Source organism: Oncorhynchus masou, chromosome 30, assembly GCF_036934945.1.
Source record: "Oncorhynchus masou masou isolate Uvic2021 chromosome 30, UVic_Omas_1.1, whole genome shotgun sequence".
NCBI lineage: Eukaryota > Metazoa > Chordata > Actinopteri > Salmoniformes > Salmonidae > Oncorhynchus > Oncorhynchus masou.
The window spans coordinates 56,901,835-56,929,594 of record NC_088241.1 but is presented as its reverse complement, the minus strand read 5'-3'; the positions used below and the strand labels follow the sequence as shown (position 1 = coordinate 56,929,594).

The 27,760-nt window shown below is 42.6% G+C and overlaps 1 protein-coding gene across 5 annotated transcripts in view; it reads left to right on the top strand.

Moving 5' to 3' along the window:
• LOC135522862 (LIM zinc-binding domain-containing Nebulette-like) overlaps positions 1 to 25,552 on the top strand; it is a 74,682-nt gene extending 49,130 nt beyond the window's left edge. The window contains exons 7-12 of one of the 5 annotated variants that reach the window (XR_010452731.1): positions 8,278 to 8,376; positions 11,649 to 11,753; positions 12,871 to 12,966; positions 15,063 to 15,169; positions 18,340 to 19,184; positions 19,442 to 20,703. Coding sequence is in view for 3 of the 5 variants with exons in the window: in XM_064949498.1 (XP_064805570.1) it covers positions 8,278 to 8,376; positions 11,649 to 11,753; positions 20,945 to 21,122; positions 23,035 to 23,156; positions 23,398 to 23,574 (681 nt within the window). In the remaining 2 variants the exon portion in view is untranslated. Of the gene's footprint in view, positions 1 to 8,277; positions 8,377 to 11,648; positions 11,754 to 12,870; positions 12,967 to 15,062; positions 15,170 to 18,339; positions 20,704 to 20,944; positions 21,123 to 23,034; positions 23,157 to 23,397 lie in introns of those variants that run through there. The other 4 variants (XR_010452732.1, XM_064949498.1, XM_064949500.1 and 1 more) reach the window with 4 other exon arrangements.
• Positions 25,553 to 27,760: the final 2,208 nt, after the last annotated feature.

Below are 27,760 nucleotides of genomic sequence, written 5' to 3'. Positions count from 1 at the left end.
ACACACACACACAGTCAGGATTAACAGGGTCTGTTTTCATATGATGTGTATTCGTAAGGTATTCAGACCCCTTTTCCACATTTTGTTACGTTACAGCTTTATTATAAAATGTATTGCAAAAATAATAGGTGCATCCTGTTTCCATTGATCATCCTTGAGATGTTTCTACAGTCCAACTATTCACCTGTGGTAAATTCAATTGATTGGACATGATTTGGAAAGACACAAACCTGTCTATATAAGGTCCCTCAGTTGATAGTTCATGTCAGAGCAAGAACCAAGCCATGATTGTGTCGGGCACAGATCTGGGGAAGGGTACCAAAATATTTCTGCAGCATTGAAGGTCCCCAAGAACACAGTGGCCTCCATCAGGTTTGGAACCACAAAGACTCTTCCTAGAGCTCGCCGCCCGGCCAAACTGAGAAATCGGGGGAGAAGGCCTTAGTCAGGGAACCCGATGGTCACTCTGACAGAGCTCTAGAATTCATCTGTGGTGATGGGAAAACCTTTCAGAAGGACAACCATCTATGCAGCACTCCACCAATCTGGCCTTTATGGTAGAGTGTGCAGACATAAGCCACGCCTCAGTAAACAGTACACGACAGACCACCTAGAGTTTGCCAAAAGGCACCTAAAGACTCTGACCATGAGAAACAAGATTCTCTGGACTGATGAAACCAAGATTTGACTCTTTTGCCTGAATGCCAAGTGTCACGTCTGGAGGAAACCTGGTATCATCCCTATGGTGAAGCATGGTGGTGGCAGCGTCATGCTTTGGGGATGTTTTTCAACATCAGGGACTCGGAGACTCGTCAGGATCGAGGGAAAGATGAACGGAGCAAAGTACAGAGAGATCCTTGATGAAAACCTGCTCCAGAGCGCTCAGGACCTCAGATTGGGGCGAAGGTTCACCTTCCAATAGGACAGCAACCCTAAGCATACAACCAAGACAACGCAGGAGTGGCTTCGGGACAAGTCTCTGAATGTCCTTGAGTGGCCCAGTCAGATCCCGGACTTGAACCCGATCTCTGGAGAGACCTGTAAATAGCTGTGCAGCAACGCTCCCCATCCAACCTGACAGAGCTTGAGAGGATCTCCAGAGGATAATGTGAGAAACTCCCCAAAAACAGGTGTGCCAAGCTTGTAGTATCATACCCAAGAAGACTCAAGGCTGTAATCGCTGCCAGAGGTGCTTCAGCAAAGTACTGAGTTAAGGGTCTGAATGTAAATGAGATTTCCCCCTCCCCAGTTTTCATATTTTTATAAATTAGCAAACATTTCTAAAAAAAACAACAGTTTTTGCTTTGTCATTATGGAGTTGTGTGTGTAAATTGCTGAAGTGGGGAAAAAACCATTTAATTCATTTTAGAATAAGGCTGTAACCTAACAAAATGTGGAAGAAGTCAAGGGGTCTGAATACTTTCTGAAGGCCCTGTACTTTACATGCTACCAGGGCTTTTTTGCATCATGTCTTATTTTGGCTGATGATATGATTTTACAAGATTCAGTACTGCTTAACATTTTTGGACACACTAGTTTTCTTTTGTTCTGTTTTCAGAATAAGTATAAAGAGGGATGCAAAAAATAAGATTTAAACCTCGCTGTATTCTCAACTTCCTGACACAATAGGCTTATTTTCACCAATGCAATCCATATCATCATGTGATTACATCACCTAAAGGTATAGGTGTAATGTCTTTTTTTTAACGTCCATCAGAACAAGTATTAAGAAAACGGGAAAAATACTCTTTCCACAAGTGTTTATTCTCAACTATCATTAGCAAACTAATGTAGGTCAGTGTAAGTTCAGTTTAATGTCAGTTTTCATTACCAGACATCAACTGTCATGACTGTTAATAACATCTATTATGTCGTGCTTGTGACAATGCTATGTAGCTCAAGACGGATGGTCTACGTAAAATGTAACCAACGTTTTCAAGATTTGAATGGGATATTTTCAGGGAAAATGTCACGGTGTAGCAGACCTTGGAAACAAAACAAAGTTAACTTTGTGTTTTAGAAAAAGTATAAGGAGGCAGTAGAGAAGCGAGACTCTCTACAAGTGGAGGCTGCTGAGGGGAGGACGGCTCATAATAATGGCTGGAACAGAGCTAATGGAATGGCATTAACCCATGTGTTTGATATCATTCCAGCCATTACCACGAGCCCGTCTTCCCCAATTAAGGTGCCACCAACCTGTGCTCTCTATGTCACCTTACCCAGCACGCCAAAGAGGCTTCTCTCAATGAGTTTACTTTTACACATTTACCATAACATATACAGTTTAAGTCGGACGTTTACATACACTTAGGTTGGAGTCATTAAAACTAGTTTTTCAACCACTCCACAAATTTCTTGTTAACAAACTATAGCTTTGGCAAGTCTGTTAAGACATCTACTTTGTGCATGACAAGTCATTTTTCCAACAATTGTTTACAGACAGATTATTTGACTTATTATACACTGTATCACAATTCCAGTGGGTCAGAGGTTTACATACACTAAGTTGACTGCGCTTTTAAAAAACTTGGAAAATTATGGCATGGCCTTAGAAGCTTCTGATAGGCTAATTGACATCATTTGTGTAAATTGGATGTGTACCTGTGGATATATTTCAAGGCCTACCTTCAAACTCAGTGCCTCTTTGCTTCACATCACGGGAAAATCAATTGTAGACTTCCACAAGTCTGGTTCATCCTTGGAGCAATTTTCAAACGCCTGAAGGTACCACATCCATCTGTGCAAACAATAGTACACAAGTATAAACACCATGGGACCACACAGCCGTCATACCGCTCAGGAAGGAGACGCGTTCTGTCTCCTAGAGATGAACGTACTTTAGTGCGAAAAGTGCAAATCAATCCCAGAACAACAGCAAAGGACCTTGTGAAGATGCTGGAGGAAACAGGTACAAAAGTATCTATATCCAGTAAAACGAGTCCTATATCAACATAACCTGAAAGGCCGCTCAGCAAGGAAGAAGCCACTGCTCCAAAACCTCCATAAAAAAGCCAGACTACGGTTTGCAACTGCACATGGTGACTAAGATCGTACTTTTTGGAGAAATGTTCTCTGGTCTGATGAAACAAAAATAGAACTGTTTGGCCATAATGACCATCGTTATGTTTGGAGGAAAAAGGGGGATGCTTGCAAGCCGAAGAACACCATCCCAACCGTGAAGCACATTCTCTATATTATTATTCTGACATTTCACATTCTTAAAATAAAGTGGTGATCCTAACTGACCTAAGACAGGGAATTTTTACTAGGATTAAATGTCAGGAATTGTGATAAACTGAGTTTAAATGTATTTGGCTAAGGTGTATGTAAACTTACGACTTCAACTGTGATTTATATACAGTATACTGTGATATGGAGTGTACAAAAATGGTTTAAGTATAGTTTATTACACTGATACAGTATTCCATACATTAATACGTTATGCCTCATTATAGATCTATTCAGCTCATGAGGTAACCTTTAGTATCTTTTAGAATAAGTTGATTCCTTTTCCCACTAAGGTGTTGTGACAACACCTATGTTTGATGAATGTATTCACCATAGATGATGTTGTTCCTTTTCTGAAATACAAGCAAGGTGACTAAAAGGATACGTCCAGTTCTCTGTACTCCCTGCTTCAAGAAACGACAGAGATCCAGATAGACAAAGAGCACTGGGATATTTGCAGTGAGGTAAGGCATCATGACAAATGTATGCCACCTAACCTTTTGCAAAAAATGACCATTTAAAAGACACATTTCCTGGATCCACAGAAATCAAAGAGATGTCCTTTTCAGGTGAAATACACAGAGGACGGTAAAAGAAAAGCTTTGCAGTAACCTTTATTCCTTGCTGCCAGAAACAGTGAACACACAATTTGCCAAGCAGCAATCAGAATTCTGAAGTGAGGTGTTCTGCTCAGATTAATTTAGTTTGACTTTGACCGGTCTACACTATACCTCTTCCACGCTTTGTCTGTGTCATAAAGTACTCCATCTACTGTATAGCTCAAACAATATCTCATTATGTTGACATGAGTGAGCATGTGCATGTGTGTCAGGACACACGAGGGCGGTATTGAAGCTATGGAACATTTTCTTCTGCAACGTGACCCTAATGAACTACCTTCCAGTGCATGCATTGTAACATTGGCTGAAATAGTACTCACACATAACTATTTCATGTTTCTAAATGATTTCTTTATTCAGTCGAAGGGTACTGCTATGGGATCCCCCATGGCTCCTAACTATGCTCATTTGTATGTGGATTACATGGAGAAACAGTCTATTTTCAATCCTCTCAAAAATGCTTTCTTGCCTAACATCATTATTTGGAAACGGTATATTGATGATATTTTTGTTCTATGGAGGGGTGATGCACAACAGCTCCAGGCATTCCATGCTTTTCTTAACTCCTGTTCTGATCATTTGAGATTTACTATGCAATCTGATAAACGTCAAATCAGTTTTCTTGATCTTCTGATCTTGTGTGAAGATAATGTTCTATACACTGATCGTAACAGTTTGTTGAGGGCTGATAGTTGTCACCCACTTCCCTTGAAAAATAGTTTGCCCTACTGCCAATTCTGTCGAATAAAAAAACGAATAAAAAAAATAATCAGATTTCAACAGAAATATGGCATCGAACATGTCAACCTCCCTAGGAGAGGGGGTGACCTTGATAATGTATTGTTAAAACGAGAGGCTGCCTGGATCTTTAACTTAAAGACCCTTGGTCCCTTCGGTTTCAACGTGGACTTTGATCTGAAGCCATTCTTGTGATTATTGTGACTTTGCCATTGTAATTGTTTGTAAGCTTGTGTAGTCTAAAAGGAATTTATGATCATATGCTATCCATTTGTTGTTTGTATGCTATTCTTTGTATGCCATTTTAATATTTGATAATTAACCAATGATATTAGGCCACTCTTGACCATGATTACAGACACCTGTGTCTTTTGACACTACATAAACGAGTCATCCCGCAGTGTTTGTGATTATACCTTGGTGAAGACAGCTTGACTGTCGAAATGTTGGTAATTACATTTTTGCATCTGAGCTCCTAGAGTGTGCGGCTCTCTTTTATTTTCAAGGACATTGGTGGCACCTTAATTAGGGAGGAAGGGCTTGAGGTAATGACTGGAGCAGAATGGTGGAAGGGTATCAAATACATTAAACATGGTTTCCATGTGTTTGATTCCATTCCATTTGCTCCGTTCCAGCCATTATTATGAGCCGTCCTCCCCTCAGCAGCCTCCACTGGTGTGTAGTTATTCATTTAGTTTTGTTACTATAGGAATAATTTGTCTCTTTGAATTCACTCATCTTGATTTTCATATTGAAAAAACACTTAATTTTGTGGGGGGTTTTGCAAAACTTTAGCAAAATTACAAAAGTGACACGCAGGAACTGTCCATCTTTTTTTAATTTATTTTTTATTTCACCTTTATTTAACCAGGTAGGCAAGTTGAGAACAAGTTCTCATTTACAATTGCGACCTGGCCAAGATAAAGCAAAGCAGTTCGACACATACAACGACACAGAGTTACACATGGAGTAAAACAAACATACAGTCAATAATACAGTATAAACAAGTCTATATATACGATGTGAGCAAATGAGGTGAGATAAGGGAGGTAAAGGCCATGGTGGCAAAGTAAATACAATATAGCAAGTAAAACACTGGAATGGTAGATTTGCAATGGAAGAATGTGCAAAGTAGAAATAAAAATAATGGGGTGCAACGGAGCAAAATGAATAAATAAATTAAATACAGTAGGGAAAGAGGTAGTTGTTTGGGCTAAATTATAGGTGGGCTATGTACAGGTGCAGTAATCTGTGAGCTGCTCTGACAGTTGGTGCTTAAAGCTAGTGAGGGAGATAAGTGTTTCCAGTTTCAGAGATTTTTGTAGTTCGTTCCAGTCATTGGCAGCAGAGAACTGGAAGGAGAGGTTCGTGAAGATAACCAAGAATTTACAACTTTCAGATGAGACTGAATTAAGGTGACGATTAATATTGACTGCTATTGATGTAAAATATTACTAGGTCTTTAAGAGTTTATTCGGAAGATAACAGCTCTATAAATATTATTTCGTGGTGCCCCGACTCTCTAGTTAATTACATTTACATGATTAGCTCAATCAGGCAATATTAATTACGGATAAATTATTTTAAAGAATAGCATGTCATATCACTTAATCCGGCATACCCAAAGACACGACAGGTATTTGCTTGTTAATAATTTCTGTAGCATCTACAGTGAGGGAAAAAAGTATTTGATCCCCGCTGATTTTGTACGTTTGCCCACTGACAAAGAAATTATCCGTCTATAATTTTAATGGTAGGTTTATTTGAAGAGTGAGAGACAGAATAACAACAAAAAAATCCAGAAAAAAGCATGTCAAAAATGTTATAAATTGATTTGCATTTTAATGAGGGAAATAAGTATTTGACCCCTCTGCAAAAATGACTTAGTACTTGGTGGCAAAACCCTTGTTGGCAATCACAAAGGTCAGAAGTTTCTTGTAGTTGGCCACCAGGTTTGCACACATCTCAGGAGGGATTTTGTCTCACTCTTCTTTGCAGCTCTTCTCCAAGTCATTCAGATTTCGAGGCTGACGTTTGGCAACTCGAACCTTCAGCTCCCTCCACAGATTTTCTATGGGATTAAGGTCTGGAGTCTGGCTAGGCCACTCCAGGCCCTTAATGTGCTTCTTCTTGAGCCACTCCTTTGTTGCCGTGGCCATGTGTTTTGGGTCATTGTCATGCTGGAATACCCATCCACGACCCATTTTCGATGCCCTGGCTGAGGGAAGGAGGTTCTCACCCAAGATTTGACAGTACATGGCCCCGTCCATCGTCCCTTTGATGTGGTGAAGTTGTCCTGTCCCCTTAGCAGAAAAACACCCCCAAAGCATAATGTTTCCACCTCCATGTTTGACGGTGGGGATGGTGTTCTTGGGGTCATAGGCAGCATTCCTCCTCCTCCAAACATGGCGAGTTGAGTTGAGTTGATGCCAAAGAGCTCCATTTTGGTCTCATCTGACCACAACACTTTCAACCAGTTGTCCTCTGAATCATTCAAATGTTCATTGGCAAACTTCAGGCGTGCATGTATATGTGCTTTCTTGAGCAGGGGGACCTTGCGGGCGCTGCAGGATTTCAGTCCTTCACGGCGCAGTGTGTTAGCATTTTTTCTTGGTGACTATGGTCCCAGCTGCCTTGAGATCATTGACAAGATCCTCCCGTGTAGTTCTGGGATGATTCCTCACCGTTCTCATGATCATTGCAACTCCACGAGGTGAGATCTTGCATAGAGCCCCAGGCCGAGGGAGATTGACAGTTCTTTGTGTTTCTTCCATTTGCGAATAATCGCACCAACTGTTGTCACCTTCTCAACAAGCTGCTTGGCGATGGTCTTGTAGTCCATTCCAGCCTTGTGTAGGTCTACAATCTTGTCCATGACATCCTTGGAGAGCTCTTTGGTCTTGGCCATGGTGGAGAGTTTGGAATCTGATTGATTGATTGCTTTTGTGGACAGGTGTCTTTTATACAGGTAACAAACTGAGATTAGGAGCACGCCCTTTAAGAGTGTGCTCCTAATCTCAGCTCGTTACCTGTATAAAAGACACCTGGGAGAAATCTTTCTGATTGAGAGGGGTCAAATACTTATTTCCCTCATTAAAATGCAAATCAATTTATAACATTGTTGACATGCGTTTTTCTGGATTTTTTTGTTGTTATTCTGTCTCTCACTGTTCAAATAATCCTACCATTAATTATAGACTGATCATTTCTTTGTCAGTGGGCAAACGTACAAAATCAGCAGGGGATCAAATACTTTTTTCCCTCACTGTATATAGGCATTATAAAGGGTTTATAAAGGCTTCATTAAGCCTTCAAAGTGGTAGTTAGTTTACAGTGGGACAGACAACTTTGCTGGTGGTGTGAAGGAGAGGGTGTGTGTGGGTAGTAACATTTATAAAACATTCAACACCACCACTACAACAACAGTCCCAGTCCCCAGCTGTGCTCTCTCTCTCTCTCTCTCTCTCTCTCTCTCTCTCTCTCTCACACACACACAATCTGCATCATTTAGAGGGAGGCCCATGTACACAACAGTATGTAGCAGAGAATAGAGCGAAGTTAGCCTTTTCATATATTGGGGACATGTTTTGATTGTGTGGTCTGTTGTTGATCTCTGTATGCGTCTGAGTGCCTGCGTGCATGCATGTGTGTGCCTGTATACCTTTGCTTACCTTGTTTCTCTGTTTCACAGGTGGCCTATAGGAGTAAAATTAAGCATTACATCTACAATGATGTCCTGGGAAGGTTTGATATCGAGCATGCCAATGTGACCTCCAAACTCACTAGCCAGGTAAGATGTCAACTACTGTTGTCTTTTTAAAACCAGGTATTGTACCATTGACTGGAGAATTAGCTTGTCTCCAACCATGAAGGAAATTAAATGAGGAAAGGAGACAATGGTAGGAGATGATTTACGAGTATTGGGACAAGACCATGCATCTCGATACTGTTCTGGCCTTCCCCTTTAGTCACTGTTAATGAAAAGGATATTTAAAATATATATATATAAATTATTTAACTATGTAGGCTAGTTGAGAACAAGTTCTCATTTGCAACTGTGACCTGGCCAAGATAAAGCATAGCGGTTCAACACATACAACAACACAGAGTTACACATGGAATAAACAAAACATACAGTTAATAATACAGTAGGAAAAAAAGAAAACAAAAAGTCTTTATACAGTGAGTGCAACTGAGGTAAGATAGGTGAGTTAAGGCAATAAATAGGCCATGGTGGCAAAGTAATTACAATATAGCACTTAAACACTGGAATGATAGATGTGCAGAAGATGAATGTGCAAGTAGAGATACTGGGGTGCAAAGGAGCAAAATAAATAAATAAATACAGTATGTGGATGTGGATGAGGTAGTTGGATAGGCTGTTTACAGATTGGCTATGTACAGGTGCAGTGATCTGTGTGCTGCTCTGACAGCTGGTGCTTAAAGCTAGTGAGGGAGATGTGAGTCTTCAGCTTCCAGTCATTGGCAGTAGAGAACTGTAAGGAAAGGCGGCCAAAGGATACATTGGCTTTGGGGGTGACCAGTGAGATATACCTGCTGGAGCACGTGCTACGAATGGGCGCTGCTATGGTGACCAGTGAGCTGAGATAAGGCGGGGCTTTACTTAGCAGAGTCTTGTAGATGACCTGGAGCCAGTGGGTTTGGTGACGAGAGTGAAGCGAGGGCCAGCCAACGAGAGTGTACAGGTCGCAGTGGTGGGTAGTATATCGGGCTTTGGTGACAAAACGGATGGCACTGTAATAGACTGCATCCAATTTGTTGAGTAGAGTGTTGGAGGCTATTTTATAATTGACATCGCCGAAGTCGAGGATCAGTAGGATGGTCAGTTTTACGAGAGTACGTTTGGCGGCATGAGTGAAGGATGCTTTGCTGCGAAATAGGATGCCGATTCTAGATTTAATTTTAGATTGGAGATGCTTAATGTGAGGTTGGAAGGAGAGTTTACAGTCTAACCAGACACCTAGGTATTTGTAGTTATCCACATATTCTAAGTCAGAACCGTCCAGAGTAGTGATGCTGGAAGGGCGGGCAGGTGCAGGCAGTGATCGTTTGAAGATCATGCATTTAGTTTTACTAGCATTTAAGAGCAGTTGGAGGCCACGGAAGGAGAGTTGTATGGCATTGAAGCTCATCTGGAGGTTAGTTAACACAGTGTCCAACGAAGGGCCAGAAGTGTACAGAATGGTGTCATCTGCGTAGAGGTAGATTCAGAGAATCATCAGCAGCAAGAGCGACATCATTGATGTATACAGAGAAGAGAGTCGGCCCTAGAATTGAACCCTGTGGCACCCCCATAGAGACTGCCAGAGGTCCGGACAACAGGCCCTCCGATTTGACACACTGAACCCTATCAGAGAAGTAGTTGGTGAACCAGGCGAGGCAGTCATTAAAGAAACTAAGGCTGTTGAGTCTGCCAATAAGAATACAGTGATTGACAAGAGTCGAAAGCCTTGGCCAGGTCGATGAATATGACTGCACAGTAATGTCTCTTATCGATGGCGGTTATGATATCATTTTGGACCTTGAGTGTGGTTGAGGTACACCCATGACCAGCTCTGAAACCAGATTGCATAGCGGAGAAGGTACGGTGGGATTCGAAATGGTTGGTAATATGTTTGTTTACTTTGCTTTCAAAGACCTTAGAAAGGCAGGGTAGGATAGATATACAGTGGGGAGAACAAGTATTTGATACACTGACAATTTTGCAGGTTTTCCTACTTACAAAGAATGTAGAGGTCTGTGATTTTTAACATAGGTACACTTCAACTGTGAGAGACGGAATCTAAAACAAAAATCCAGAAAATCACATTGTATGATTTTTAATTAATTAATTTGCATTTTGCTGAAGGGAAAGGTGAGGCAGGGGAAGAAGGAAAGGCCTTGACTTTGATTACCTTATGTGGGTGTCTATCTAATCATTTCTACTGACCCTGTGCATACTCACACATCTCTCTGTCTCTCTTACAGACTCTTGCTATTTCTCTCTCACACACACACATGCACACACACACTCATAACACATATCAGCTGAGGTACAATGATACATTTGAGAGGGAGTTTAAGGGTCAGAATCCCCAGTACAACCACTAGCGAATGTGTCCTTCTAACACACACAGGCTGACCCCCTCTCCAGCCAGGTGGGTCTCTAATATGTCCTGTCCATCCCCACCCCAGTCACGTGCACTTATACCCTTTTCACACTATTGCACGGACCCAAACTGTAATGTGCTGGCTCCGGTTTGTTCCCCACATTGTCCTTTCTAACACAGTTCCCCATTATGGTGGATGGGTTCAGCAGGATGTGTTGAGATAGCATACTTCTATGTAGAACAATCATGTAGAATAAGGAATCACATCATTCTATTTGTGGCCTTTCTATCTGCAGCGTTCAACAACGTTTTGGCCGCTGAAAGTGGCCATAGCCACAGCTCAGCTCTGCTTGGCTCAGTAGTGGGGTATTACAGTGCACCCTCCTACAATGTCCCTACAAAACAACCTGTAAATGCTACACCCCCTCAGCTCCTCTCCTGTCTCTGGGGTTTGTTCCATTGAGCTTCCTCTGTTTTATTTCTCTCAACGTGCACTTAGCTAAAAATTCAGGCTGCTGCGTTAGCAGTTACCATGGGAACCTTTTAAAGGCAAATTGAGGGTTTGGTGTAAACTAGAGTTGAAGCGGGGTCCTTTTGGATGAGAAGCACGTCAGACGTCTTAGGACTTGAGAACAAATCGCCAGTGTATTCACCAGGGTTGGGGTCAATTCCACATTTGTGTTCAGTCAATTCAGGAGGTGGATTGACATTGAACTTATTGAGTTGAAGATATCCACAGAAACAACAAATGACCATTTTTAATTGACATGAATTGAAACAGGAGTCGACACCAAACGTGTTGTACCACTGTGAGATGAGTGAGGTAAATGCCATATTTTTTGTCTCATAGAATCCTCTCCTTGCTTCCTCCTCCTTTTCTTGCACCCACCACATGTGAAGGACAACACTCATTTATCAGAGGTTTCTTTCTGGGTTTGTTCGTTATCTGTAGGTGAAGTCTAAGACCAATCAGAACCAGGTGATTGAGGCATCCATGGACCTGCCCAACCTTCTACACCTGGAGTACGCGCTACACGCTACCAAGCTGCAGAGCAACGTAATGTTTACCTCTTCTCTGTTTCAAATCAATCAAATTGTATTGGTCACATACACGTATTTAGCAGATGTTATTGTGGTTGTTGCGAAATGCTTGTGTTTCTAGCTCCAACAGTGCAGTAATATCTCATTTCACAACAATATACACAAATCCAAAGTAAAGGAATGGAATTAAGAATCTAGAAATATTAGGACGAGCAATGTCGGAGCGGCATAAGATACAGTAGAATAGTATAGGATGCAGTATATACATATGAGATGAGTAATGCAAAATAAGTAAACATTATTAAAGTGACCAGTGTTCCGTTATTTAAGTGGCCAGTGATTTAAAGTATGTATATAGGGCAGCAGCTTCTTAGGTGCTACTGATGGCTATTTAACAGTCTGATGGCCTTGAGATAGAAGCTGTTTTTCAGTCTCTCAGTCCCAGCATTGATGCACCTTTACTGACCTGGCCTTCTGGATGGTAGCGGGGTGAACAGGTAGTGGCTCAGGTGGTTGTTGTCCTTGATGATCTTTTTGGCCTTCCTGTGACATTGGATGCTGTAGGTGTCCTTGAAGGCAGGTAGTTTGCACCCGGTGATGCGTTGGGCAGACCGCACCACCCTCTCTACCGCACCACCCTCACCACTTTTTTTAATTTTAATTTATTTCACCTTTATTTAACCAGGTAGGCCAGTTGAGAACAAGTTCTCATTTACAACTGCAACCCGGCCAAGCTAAAGCAAAGCAGTGCGACAAAAACAACAACACAGAGTTACACATGGGATAAACAAACGTACAGTCAATAACCCAATAGAAAAATCTGTGTACAGTGTGTGCAAATTAAGTAAGGAGGTAAGGCAATAAATAGGCCATAGTGGTGAATTAATTACAATTTAGCTATTAACACTGGAGTGATAAATGAGTGCAGATGAGGATGTGCAAGTAGAGATACTGATGCGCAAAAGAGCAGGAAAACAAAAACATATGGGGATGAGGTAGGTAGTTGGATGGGCTATTTACAGATGGGCTGTGTACAGCTGCAGCGATCAGTAAGCTGCTCTGACAGCTGATGCTTAAAGTTTATGAGGGAGATAGAAGTCTCCAACTTCAGTGATTTTTGCAATTTGTTCCAGTCAATGGCAGCAGGGAACTGGAAGGAAAGGCGGCCAAAGGAGGAATTTGCTTTGGGGGTGACCAGTGAAATATACCTGCTGGAGCGCGTGCTACAGGTGGGTGTTGCTATGGTGACCAGTGAACTGAGATAGGACGGAGCTGGTTGAAAACAGCAGAGGTGTATTTAGAGGGAAAGTTGGTCAGGATGATATCTATGAGGGTGCCCATGTTTACGGATTTGGGGTTGTAGCTGGTAGGTTCCTTGATAATTTGTGTGAGATTGAGGGCATCTAGTTTAGATTGTAGGACGGCTGGGGTGTTAAGCATATCCCAGTTTAGGTCACCTAACAGTACGAGCTAACGATAGATGGGGGGCAAACAATTCACATATGGTGTCCAGGGCACAGCTGGGAGCTGTGGGGGGTCTATAACAAGCGGCAACAGTGAGAGACTTATTTCTGATGTTAACATGCATGATCCCAAGGCTTTTACGGTTACAGAAGTCAACAAATGAGAGCGCCTGGGGACACACAGGGCCTGGGTTAACCTCTACATCACCAGGGGAACAGAGGAGGAGTAGAATGAGAGTACAGCTAAAGGCTGTAAGAACTGTCCATCTAGTGCATTGGGAACAGAGAATTAAAGGAACAGATTTCTGGGCGTGGTAGGATAGATTCAGGGCATAATGTACAGACAAGGGTATGGTAGGGTGCGAGTACAGTGGAGGTAAACCTAGACATTGAGTGACGATGAGAGAGGTTGCATCTCTGGAGGCGCCAGTTAAGCTAAGTGAGGTCTCCGCATGTGTGGGGGGTTGGACAAAGGAGCTATCTGAGGTATGTTGAGCGGGACTAGGGGCTCCGCAGTAAAATAAAACAATGAGAACTACCCTAAACAACAGTATACAAGACATATTGACATTAGAGAGAGGCATAAAGCAATCACAGGTGTTGATTGGGAGAGCTAAGACAACAATGGGTAAGACATCAACAGGTAAACAGCTAAGACAACAACAACAACGGGTAAATGGCGATGAATGGGCAGGCAGGCTCAGGGTCGGGTCAGGCAGAGGTCGGTAATCCGGAGGTGGGGCAAAGGTACAGGACGGCAGGCAGGGTCAGGGGCAGGCAGAGTGGTCAGGCAGGCAGGCTCTGAGACAGGACTTTCACTTTCATAAAATCACAAGTGCAATACATCAAAATAAAGCTTAACTTGTTGTTAATCCAGCCACCGTGTTAGATTTCAAAAAGGCTTTATGGCGAAAGCAAAACATGTGATTATCTGAGGACAGCGCACAAATGCATAACAAATCATTTTCAACCAGGGATTTGCGACACGAAAGTCAGAAATAACGATATAATTCATGCCTTACCTTTGAAGATCTTCTTCTGTTGGCACAGAAGAATCATCACAAATGGTCCTTTTGTTCGATAAATTCCTTCTTTATATCCATTTATTTGGCACGTTTGATTCAAAAATACACCGGTTCCAACTCGCCCAAATGACTACAAAGTATCTATTAAGTTACCTGTAAACTTGGTCCAAACATTTCAAACAACTTTCCTAATCCAACCTTAAATATCCTAAAACATAAATAATCGATAAAATTTAAGACAGAATATACTGTGTTCAATTAGCGGATAAAAATAGCGCTCCAGTTCACACGCGCAACACAGAAGAGTCCACTTGGCTTGACACTCATACTGAACAGCCCTGCTTCTTCATTTCTCAAAAGAAAAACATCAACCAATTTCTAAAGACTGTTGACATCTAGTGGAAGCCGTAGGAACTGTAACCAGGTTCCTCATAAATATAGTTTCCCATAGAAAACCAATTGAAAACACAGTGACCTCAACAAAAAAAATCCTGGATGGTTTGCCCTCAGGATTTCGCCTTCCAAATAGGTTATGTTATACTCACATACATAATTATAACAGTTTTAGAAACTTTAGAGTGTGTTCTATCTGAATCTACCAATTATATGCATATCCTAGCTTCTGGGCCTGAGAAACAGGCAGTTTACTTTGGGCACGCTTTTCATCCGGTTGTGAAAATACTGCCCCCAATGAAGTTAACATTGTCTTTCTCAACAACAGCAGCTTTTTGATCCCTTGGAATTTAAAAACACACACACACATTTGTGATGCACAATATCACTCCATCATTGGATTATGTGAGAATTAAGCATTGTTGAATCTGTCCCTCTCAATAGAGTACCGCAAGGACCTGGAGAATGACATCATGGGTAAAGGCATGGAGATCAGTGGTGACGTGCTGGAGAGGCAGAGGGCCAAGAAGGCCACAGAGTTAACCAGCCAGGTAGGGCCCAAACCAAACCACTAGTTAACCAGCCAGGTAGGGCCCAACCTTTAGCGCTAGTTAACCAGCCAGGTTGGGCCCAATCGATACCGCTAGTTAATCAGCCAGGTAGGGCCCAACCTTTAGCTCTAGTTAACCAGCCAGTTAGGGCCCAATCGATACCGCTAGTTAATCAGCCAGGTAGGGCCCAACCTTTAGCGCTAGTTAACCAGCCAGGTAGGGCCCAACCCATACCACTAGTTAACCAGCCAGGTAAGGCCCAACCCTTACCACTAGTTAACCAACCAGGTAGGCCACAATCCATACCGCTAGTTAACCAGCCAGGTAGGGCCCAACCCATACTGCTAGTTAACCAGCCAGGTAGGGCCCAACCCTTACCGCTAGTTAACTAACCTGCTAGGCCCCATCCATACCGCTAGTTAACCAGCCAGGTAGGGCCCAATCGATACCGCTAGTTAATCAGCCAGGTAGGGCCCAACCCAAACCACTAGTTAACCAGCCAGGTAGGGCCCAACCCTTACCGCTAGTTAACCAGCCAGGCAGGTTTCAACCGATACTGCTTGTTAGGCCCAGCTCGCTTTCTCTCCCCAATAACTTGGTTCTGCACAGAGGACTGCACAGGTAAAAAAAACTTTATAGTGGAAGTGCCACTTAGTCTTACTAGAGTCTAGGTAGAGCCGTCATCATAGTGCTTACTATTCAAAACCTTTAGTAAATGTAGACCGGAGACACCAAAGGGGTAGAGGCTGAAATGGAACCAGACACCTTTGTCATATTTTAAGTTCTCAGTACTTTAAATGTGACACACAGCTAAAGAATCACATCTGTTTTGTGAGAATAACAAAATCATCTGAGAACACCCACTCTGTTTTACACTAATAGTAATCAGCCCAGAGTCATTATAATCAGGCAAAATAACAGGCAGCAGATTGACTGTCAGGACCCGTTCAGCCTCAGGGCTCCATTACACAACAGCAACGCTCACAGACTACGTATGGCCCTCCCTCATCACTTATAGATGGGCCCAAGCTTCGCTTGTCTGCATCTCTCTTTTATGAAACCGCCTCATTAAACATTAATTTTAGAGACTATAACGTGCCTGTCTATGTTCTGTCGAGGCCTTCATTTGAGACCTTGGTCAAGTTCATTAGGGCACACAGTAGCATGCAGTTTTTGTTCATTTTGTACTAGCTGGACATTCTATTAGTTCTCTGAGATACATTGGAATAGAAATGGTCAAGGTGTCACGCAGGAGAGGAGACAACGAGATGAAACTTCTTCAAAGGGAATATTTTTGGGTCCACAGGCTGAACACACTGCCTCCTCTTGTCCTTAACAAGGAGTTTGACTTGAAACCGTTTTATAGTTTCAAAATGTCCAAATGATTGTGTTTTTTATCTTAATTAAATATTGCATGTGTATGTACATACAGTTGGAGTCGGACGTTTACATACACTTAGGTTGAAGTCATTTAAACTCGTTTTTCAACCACTCCACAAATTTCTTGTTAACAAACTATAGTTTTGGCAAGTCTGTTAGGACATCTACTTTGTACATGACACAAGTAATTTTTCCAACAATTGTTTATAGACAGATTGTTTCTCTTATTATTCACTGTATCACAAGTCAGAAGTGTACATACACTAAGATGACTGTGCTAATAAACAGCTTTGAAAATTACAGATAGTGATGTAATGGCTTTAGATGCTTCCCATAGGTTAATTGACATTATTTGTGTCAATTGGAGGTGTACCTGTGAGTGTATTTCAAGGCCTACCTTCAAACTCCGTGCCTCTTCGCTTGACATCATGGGGAAATCAAAAGAAATCAGCCAATTCCTCAGAAAAATAATTGTAGACCTCCACAGGTCTGGTTCATCCTTGGGAGCAATTTCCAAACGCCTGAAGGTACCACGTTCATCTGTACAAACAATAGTACACAAGTATAAACACAATGGGACTACACAGCCGTCATACCGCTCAAGAAGGAGACGCGTTCTGTCTCCTAGAGATGAACATACTTTTGCGCAAAAAGTGCAAATCAATCCCAGAACAACAGCAAAGGACCTTGTGAAGATGCTGGAGGAAACCGGTACAAAAGTATCTATTTCCACAGTAAAAACGAGTCCTATATCGACATAACCTGAAAGGCCGCTCAGCAAGGAAGAAGCCACTGCTCCAAAACCGTCATAAAAAAAGCCAGACTATGGTTTGCAACTGCACATGGGGACAAAGATCATACTTTTTGGAGAAATGTCCTCTGTTCTGATGAAACAAAAATAGAACTGTTTGGTCATAATGACCATTGTTATGTTTGGAGGAAAAAGAGGGAGGCTTGCAAGCCGAAGAACATCATCCCAACCATGATGCACGGGTGTGGCAGCATCATGTTGTGTGGGTGCTTTGCTGCAGGAGGGACTGGTGCACTTCACAAAATAGATGGCATCATGAGGGTGGAAAATTATGTGGATATATTGAAGCAACATCACAAGACATGGGTAAGGAAGTTAAAGCTTGGTCGCAAATGGGTCTTCCAAATGGACAATGAGACCAAGCATACTTCCAAAGTTGTGGCAAAATGGCTTAAGGACAGCAAAGTCAAGGTATTGGTGTCGCCATCACAAAGCCCTGACCTCAATCCTATAGAACATTTGTGGGAGGAACTGAAAAAGTGTGTGCGAGCAAGGACGCCTACAAACCTGACTAAGGTACACCAGCTCTGTCAGGAGGAATGGGCCAAAATTCACCCAACTTATTGTGGGAAGCTTGTGGAAGGCTACCTGAAACGTTTGACCCAAGTTAAACAATTTAAAGGCAATGCTACCAAATACTAATTGAGTGTATGTAAATTTCTGACCCACTAGGAATGTGATGACAGAAATCAAACCTGAAATAAATCATTCACTCTACTATTATTCTGACATTTCACATTCTTAAAATAAAATGGTGATCCTAACTGACCCAAGACAGGGAATTTTTACTAGGATTAAATGTCTGGAATTGTGAAAAACTGAGTTTAAATGTATTTGGCTAAGGTGTATGTAAACTTCCGACTTCAACTGTATATTACTGTAAATATTGATCACATTCCTTGTGTATGATCATATATTTTGATACATTGAATGTTAATATTGTGAACCTATGTTATATATTTTTAACCTCCTGTTTCAGGAAGTGATGTCACTGAGTATTGCCCCTATATATAGGACCTTCCACCACCTGGGATATGGATGCCTGATGACGACCTAGACGTTGAAATGTTGTTGTAAAATAAATATCACCTGGGAGAATGAGCAACAGTGTGCAGTGTTTTCCTTTCTGTTTTCCATGAGTTTGCCTACAACTCCAGCACCTGCGGAAAGTACCAGGATGTGAGTATGTTCTTCAGTTTTGGCGCACAGTAGCAAAATGTTTTGCAACAGGTAACAAAAACAAGTATTTCTGTCATGATGCTTTTGATGTCTTGTTGTTGCCAAGCTGACCTGAGTCTGTCAGTGTACGTGTTAGTCTGTGTTTGACTCTTCCAGGCCTCCTGCAAGCAGACAGCCCTGCTGAGGGAGAACTCGTATTGAACAGTGTCCGAGACACATCAGAACTACTGCACGCCGCCTACCTGAAAGCTGTCTACAGTCAGTTAGGGATAACTCTCAGTACAGCATCCCACCACGCATTGCACTTTATTTTACACCACAGAATGGGATATGTGCTTGGATGGTGTGTCAAACTCCCTCAACTTTATGCAGAAGAAGTACAAGGATGAGGCAGAGAAACTGAAGGGCTCATGTGTTCGACACCCCTGAGATTGAGAGTGAAGATCAACCAGAGAAACATCAGCTCAGTGAGGGACACAGTATACACACACTTTTATGCAGTATTATCTGTCAACAGTTACCCTTTTGCTCTACTCCTCCAGTGTCAGTACACTTGGGACTCAAAGCTGCTGAAAAGCCTGATGTCTTCTGTCACCGACACTCCGGAAACCATCTTCGCCAGGGAGAACAAAGAAAATCAGTGACGTAAGATGTGATCCATTGTTCTACACAACTATGTACCCTACATGTAGTCGTTGGTCTGGATGAACTCCAGTATGTTGCTGTGAGGGTATTGTTCAGCCTCTAGCAGAAAACGCTGTACCTAAATATATTTACTTCTTTTTCTTATCGTAACAAGGTCTTCAACTATCATCAAGAGGATGAGTGATGGTGTCATTTGTACAATGAGCACGTAAACAGGGCCACTGTAATGTTGTGTGACGGCTCTGTTCCACGTCCAGGTGAAATACAGAGACGGGGTGGGGAATGGGACGGTAGTCATGGAAACTGTTGACATTGAGAGGGTCCGCAGAAACCAGGAGAACATTAGCTTGGTGAGAGGTTAAACCTTGTCTGACCTTTGACCTCACAGGAAGAGCTTGTTTTGAAAACAGGCCTCTTTGTTGTGTCTGCCTGTCCCTTTTCATCTGGGTTTGTTTGGATTTTCTACAGCTTCCATGGTGCTAACTAAAAATCACAAACCGCAGACACATTGAACAACCATTCAGTCAAATCCTGGGTTGTTATTTTACAATTCAACATTTTAATTCACTCCAGTCCATGTAAACTCCTGAAAGATACAAGCCCACAATGATTTTTGTACACTAATTTGGTCTGAAACTCTGTCCTGTCCTGCCTGACACAGACAGCCTTTCACACTGGCCCTGGTCCAGTCTAAGTCATTACAGCCATTAGTGGACCCTGCTGAACAATCCCCCATTGAGGGAGTGGAGCAGACTGAAGGGACACGGGGGCCCAGCCTGGCAGCCCAAGCAGGATCTCTGGCGCCATGGTGACTGAACCGGGACACTGTTTTCACCCAGATGCCAATCACTAATGATACCCAGCAAGCTAAATTTCTCATGGGACGTCATAATGATGTCATTTTCTGGTTGCAAACTGGTTTTCTGGTTGCAGAGATGGATAAACTCTGAGTTGTGAATGTTTTAATGTTGTGTGAATGTTGTGTCCATAGGTGAAGCATAAAAAGCAGCTCCAGGCCCCCAGTGTGGGAGTCACCCCAAAGTTGGAGAGAGTCCGTCAGAACCAGGAGAAGATCAGCTCAGCAAGTCACATAGGATGCATCTGAAATGGCAACCTACAGTATATGTTAGCTCTGACCAAAAGTACTACCACTACTATGTAGTGGAAATGGCCTAGGTGGGAGTGTGCTAGTCAGTATAACCACCAATTACTTTTGAGCTATTTTAGATTATTGAGATGCAACCCGACCTACTTTTGTGCGTTGCAGGTGAAGTACCAGCTCGGGATGAAGGGGCGGTCCTGCGGCGAGTTGGACACGCCCGGACTGAGTAGTGTCAGGGAGTCACAGAACGACATCTAACACAACTGACGCGCACCACATGTGGGACTGCTGCACTTTTAACCCACACAGCTAAAGAGTTAACAGCATGGCTGTTTCCTTGTTATGAGGGAGCCATAATGAATGTACTGTACTGTGTCTGTGTCTGTGTGCGTTACTAATAAAGTGATTTTTACATGGTTTCTTGTGATGAATTGTTTTGCATACTGACCAAAATACACCCGTTGCTCTCTGACCAACATGCACAAAGGGTGTGTGTGTGTGTGTGTGTGTGTGTTTGACAGCCGATTTGCATGGTGTAACACGATTTCACAAATGTGTAAATGTACATCAATAATGTTCCTCTCATTAAGCTGCCACACACAACTCTTGAGTTGTTATCGCGATGCTGAAAGTGTACCACCCATTTTTGCTTGGGCAGGCAAAGTACCACGAGGACTTTGAGCGGACGAAGGGCCGAGGATGCACCCCAGTGATGGAGGACCAAAACATGGAGAGAATGCACCACCGGAACAATCTGATGATGAGCGAGGCAGCCTACAAGGGAGTACACCATCAGGTGGTAGAGATGGACAGGAGACCTGGAGGCATCATCGTAGGTGAGTGACACACAAAATGGCGGGTACCACCCGTCCTCAAAAAGGATTTGACCTTAAAGTACGGGAAATTTGATAATTCATTCAACTCATCTTTTAAGAATTTGTGATGTCCCTCAAACAAAGTTACAATGAAATTGCTGTCTAGTGTCTATCAATTATGGGTTGTTCAGTGTCAGTCAGGATACAAGCCACATGAGGTTGGTGGTACCTTAATTGGAGGACGAGCTCGTGGTAATGGCTGGAGCAAGAAGAATGGAATTGTATCAAACACATGATTTCCATGTTCCGTTCCAGCCATTATTATGAGCCGTCCTCCCCTCAGCAGCCTCCACTGATACAAGCCCAGAACTAGTTGATTTGTTTTAATTTTTTAATGCTGATGCCCAGATAATGCAAATGGACACTTTACAATAACTATTTACCAAAGATTATATTTGATATAAAAGGGAAATGTAGTTACATTCGTGGAAACAGAAAATATCCATTGTGACAGGTTTATCACTCTGCGGGCAGAAGTTCCAAGTTGGACGTATGTAATCTACATGACTTCTGTTTTCCTTTCCTTTGTATTCCTGTTTTCCCTGCTGTCTTTTCTCTCTAAATGACCTTTCCCCTGTCAATGACCTTAAGGATCAGTGGACGGACCCAGGCTCCATCTTTGACCTTGTGCAGGGTAACGTTGAGTCTAAAAGTTTTCAGACAGTCTGGTGCTACAAACTTTACGGGATGTTTTCATCTCCCCTCACACCTTATCTAGACAACTGTATGTCACCCTCCAACTAGACCTTTATTTCTCTACCTGAGTACGCCACTCATCTCTTCTACGTTCAGTTGAATTTCATCTTCCTCATGTTCTCTTTGTTCTTTCCATTGCCTCTGTTATTTTCCTGACTTTTATTTTTCCTACTGTCTCTTTCGCCCTCTTGTGGCAGTGCCTGGCAGCAATCTCAGCAGTCGGTGCTCTCGCAGGCCTAGTCAGTTAGCTCTCTGACCTGTGGGACAAAAGCCTGTCTGTTTGCAGCAGCAGCTCCTCACTGCAGTCCCAAGACGGTAGTAAGCTCTGTCAGAAAAATAAAAACACACGGTGGAAGGAGAAGACATAATTTATTCATATATTCATTAATTCATCCATTACTATCAGTACCTTACTCTATCCCCCGTCTCTCTACCACCTGACCTTTACCACCTGACCTCTCCCCCATCTCTCTACCACCTGACCTCTCCCCTGTCTCTTTACCACCTGACCTTTACCACCTGACCTTTACCACCTGACCTCTACCACCTGACCTCTCCCCCGTCTCTCTACCACCTGACCTTTACCACCTGACCTCTACCACCTGACCTCTCCCCCGTCTCTCTACCACCTGACCTCTACCACCTGACCTCTCCCCCGTCTCTCTACCACCTGACCTCTACCACCTGACCTCTACCACCTGACCTCTCCCACCTGACCTCTCCCCCGTCTCTCTACCACCTGACCTCTCCCCCGTCTACCACCTGACCTCTCCCCCGTCTCTCTAACACCTGACCTCTCCCCGTCTCTCTATCCCCTGACCAACAGCCCACTAATATGTCGTATACAGAAGTCCCTAACCCAATATTTGAAAGACTCCAAGGGTTTTGGAGATGGTTGTGGTGTTTAACTGTTTAAACCCTAACTCTCCCTGTTCTCTTCTCTACCCACATAAATACCTAAGTCAGTGACCTTTTGATTCATGTCCAGGTCAACTGGGGATGGCATGGTTCCATTCTGATTCCTTTGTGATGTGATGTTCTATCTATCACCTAATATGCACAGTGAAACTCTAAGGATATGGTATTTCTGCTCAAAAACAGTTTGAGCACTAAATGAAAGGTGTTAAACATTTGTCATGAATGTCTTTGTATCTTCCTGTCTGTCTTTGACTACCAGCTCCTGTGCTACCTGGGGCGTACCATCAGAGTGCCCAGCCGCAACAGTCGGGGTACGGCTACATGCACCAGACCAGCATGTCCTCTGTGAGGTCTCAGCAGTCCCCCCCATCTGTCACCATGGTGAGTTCCAACGCAAACAGTCTATTCTTCTACAGTAGGTTTTGTTAATTCATACAGGATCGTATTTGTATGCCATGGCCAATTTAATTAGGAAACTATCCAAAATATGTCACTCATTCGTTTAGAATTGTTTTTGGGAATTCACACAATCAATGATTTATGTGCCCTGATATTTATGTTGTACAACTAACTTTGTATACACAAACACACGATTAACATTGTTGCCATACCTCCCATTCAGAGAGTGTACCGGGCGCTCTACGACTACGTAGCGCAGGACCACGACGAGGTGTCCTTCCGCGACGGTGACGTCATCGTAAACGCTCAGCCCATCGATGAGGGCTGGATGTACGGCACCGTTCAGAGGACCGGCAAATCAGGCATGCTCCCTGCCAACTACGTGGAGTGCTTCAACTAAGGGCCGCATCTCAATAGTCTTTAAGCGATTTCCTTTCCTCTCTCCTTGTCTCCTCTCCTCCATTGGCACTGATGTGAAAACAAAAAGATTGGATAGGCGGATGGGATAAAGCGGGATAGATGCCTACTGAGAAATTGACTTTCACCAGTTCTTTTAATTTCATTTCAGTACAGTTGAAGGAGAGGAGATGAGGAAAGGAGGCCATTCTAGATTATTGGTGGAGTCCTCTCCCCAAGTGTCTGTTTGAAGTCTGGTCCTGGAGGGCTACTGTACATGAGCAGAGATAAAGGAACTGGGTGGTGTTGTTCAGTTTACTCTGTCTAGACTACAGACCCAAACTATCATAGCTACTGTACATTACCTGCTGAAAATGGTCATGGAAAAGTGTATCATGTAATAATATGTTTTGCTTTTGATTTAATTTAAAGCATTGGTGGCTTGTCCCACGTGAACAGTTACTGAAAAAACATATATAATTCAATCAGAGAATTGTAACCCTCAAATAGACAACATTTAGCCGACAGAAAATGACCTATTCAATGGAATACATTTACCACTTTCTGGGAGAAGTCGAAAACATCATGATTCCCACACTTGAAACCACATTTGAATTCGTTAAGCAGTTTCTAATTTTTTCACACAAACGTTGTGTTGACTTCATGATTCCAAACGTGCATTCTTGCAGCACAAGACCAATAATGTTTTCGACTTATCCTGGAAAAGTGGTTAGTGGGTTTGCTTGAAAAGTGCCCAACCTGTCCTCCAGCCCCGGGAATAGGGAGGGACCCGCTTTCTTCTTGTACTCCTTTGTATTTCAATTATTATATTTTGCATTTTTACATCAATACTAACTTTGTTTCATGTACAAATTAGGGGAGAGGGAGTGAAGGAGAAATGAGATTTTCAGGACAATCCTGAGTGATTGCCAGACAGTCAGCTGTTTAACTTATGTTATATCATTAACACACAGCTTCATTCTGTTTCCGTCTGATGACATAAAGGTTTAAACCAGCTCCACAAGTAAATATAGTTGATACAAACTCTAATTGAGTCACACCATCTCACCTCTTGCTTTGAGTTCAATGGAGTGTTTACATCTCAAATACCAGTTTAGCCTCACACAGGCTTTAATTAGATTATGTCCTCTTCGCGCTAACTAGCAACATGGTTGTCATATGTTGCCATCTAAACAGTGTCAGGTAAGAATGGTATATGAAGTTGGATTGTAAATCTTAAGATTTCTAAACTATTGTGAACACTTGATTCATAAGCTCCTATGAGAAAAACACTAATGACAGTACACTCTTGGAAAAAGGGCTTTCCCAATAGGAGAACCCTTTTTTGGTTCCAGGTAGAACCCTTTTTGGTTCCAGGTAAAACCCTTTTGGTTTCAAGTAGAACTCTTTTGGGATCTGTGTAGAACCCTCTGTGGAAAGGGTTCTACCTGGAACCAAAAAGGGTTCTCCTATGGGGACAGCCAAAGAACCCTTATTGGTTCTAGATAGCACCTTTTCTTCTAAGAGTATGCATGTTATAAATGGTTTATAATATCTTAAGGCAAAATCCATGCACACTATTGTGACCATTCAAGGACTTCATTTCTGGGTACATGGTAGCTGGGGATTCTCTCTTTACTGTGGTTTTGTACATTACATTTTATTACTGAAAGTGGTAACAAATGAAAATGTTGTGAAATGCTAATATTTATTGGCCTTTAAGAGACAATAACGGAACAGCAAGAAACCTCAAGCTTGGTGTGTTGCTTATTCAATTCATAAAGCCTTTTTTGTCCAAATGTTTTTGCTTCTAGTAGTTCCATTTTTTTTTTTATGTCTCTCTAAAAAATGTTTACTCAGTTTGTACGCCAACACTGAGTTTTATTGAGGTGTCACTTTTTCCTCAGTTAACCATTTGTTACATTTTTGGGGGGTCATTAATTGCAGTGTCACGAGAGAAAAATAAAAATCTTTGTCGACAATGATTTTGTAATTGGTTCATTTAAACACCTTTTGACAAGCTACCGAGGATTATACATGGTCAGTGTATTACATTTAACAAATCCACCGTTTAAGGTTATTGTGCATAAATGTTGGTTGTAGCATGACTTATTATATATCTTACTATGTCTAGTATATTGACAGCTAAGTGGAAAGATCACAGCAGGCACTGACGATGCATCATAATTGACGCATCACAATGACATCCAGCAACATTGCATCATAATTTCTAGGCCAAACGTTTATGTACATGGGAGCAACAGGTAGGAAATGCATTACTACTGTAGAAAAATAGAGATGACAGTTATGATATCATGTCAAGGATAGGCCAAGTTGAAAGGATTTATTATCCAAACAATTCACAACCTGAATTCATTACTTGTTTAGATGATTAAATAGTGCATGTTTATTTTTTATAAATATAGCACAACTCACCTGCCCCATTTGATCATTAATATTCATCTAATGTTTCAATCAATTCTGGTTTAAAAAATCCATACAAATCTTACATGAAAATATCCAGAACGAATCATGTCTTATGTATCAGGTAATTCTCGGTGGACTCTCATCAGGTCTAAAAGGACAGTGAGTGAGGGACTCAGTGTGTAATTGGACTAACACGTAAAATACCCTGATACACTTGTAATTGAACAGTATAACAGAATGGACCTAGACCAAACAGATCCTGTGGACTACCTAGGCCAGCACCTATCATCAGAGCACCGATCATCAGCACCTCCAAATGAACTAATCACAGACTCACAATGTGTCCACCGGGGGCGGAACATTCCAATAAATGGGAATCACGCTGCTACTACTCAAACACAACCTGAGATGGCTTCATCCTCACCCGTAAGTTTATAGGTTATATAGGAACCATATTGATTGTACCAGGATGTGGACATGGGGCTAGGGTGAGGGTTGTGGTGATTTGATGTGGTTGGATTTTGATTTGGTTGTGGATGAGGCTAGGTTTAGGGTTAAACCGGGATGTGGTCATAGATAGATAGATTGTTTATTAGTCACGTGTACAGGGATGCACATGTAATTGTGTGTGGGAGGGGTAGGAAGTCAGGGCAGGAGGAGGACAGGAAGAGCATAGTGACTATTCAGGACAGGAAGAGCCTAGTGACTATTCAGCAGCCTGATGGTCTGGGGGTAGAAGCTATGAAGCTAGGTTGTGGTTGAGGGTTAGGGTTGAACCGGGATGTGGACCTGAAGCTAGGGTCAGGGTTGTGGTTGGAGCTAAGGTTAGAGTTGAACCAAGATGTGGACCTGAAGCTAGGGTCAGGGTTGTGGTTGGAGTTAGGTTTAGAGTTGAACCAGTATGTGGACATGAAGCTAGGGTTGTGGATGGAGCTAGGGTTAGAGTTGAACCAGTATGTGGACATGAAGCTAGGGTTGTGGATGTAGCTAGGGTTAGAGTTGTGGATGGAGTTAGGGTTAGAGTTGTGGATGGAGCTAGGGTTAGAGTTGAACCGGGATGTGGGCATGAGGTTAGGGTTGAACCGAAATGTGGACCGGGAGCTAGGGTTAGAGTTGAACCGGGATGTGGGCATGAAGTTAGGGTTAGGGTTGAACAGAGATGTGGACCGGGAGCTAGGGTTAGAGTTGTGGATGGAGCTAGTGTCAAGGTTGTGGATGGAGCTAGGGTTAGAGTTGAACCGGGATGTGGGCATGAAGTTAGGGTTAGGGTTGAACCGGGATGTGGACCGGAAGCTAGGGTTAGTGGTATAATACACCCTGGTTGTGTTTAGGCGTCAAACAGAAGAGGGAAACAGGGAGGAACTACCTTGACTTGTTCAATAGCAAAAATTCCTTTACGTTTTCTGTATGTACTCAGTCATTTTGTTTTCTCTTCCGTCTAATCACCTGATTTACTTCATGAGCTAGAAAGTGATCATTCCTCAATAGCCTAGATAAGTAGGTCTTTATATCTTTCAACCCCATAAACTGTCCACAGATGCAAACGACTGTGACAGATTTGGTTTGCCATGCCCCTGCTCATGACCCCAACCCTGCCCCTGGCAATGACCAATCCAAACATTTTCTGTGGAGTGAGCTTCTGTTCGTGTCGGACGAAATCGCCCACCTGCGCCAGGTGAGCCACTGTCTGGCCGAGTACGAACGAGTGCTGAGTCGGCTGGAGTTGGAGAACGCCCAGCTGAGGAACATGGAGTCGGACTTGC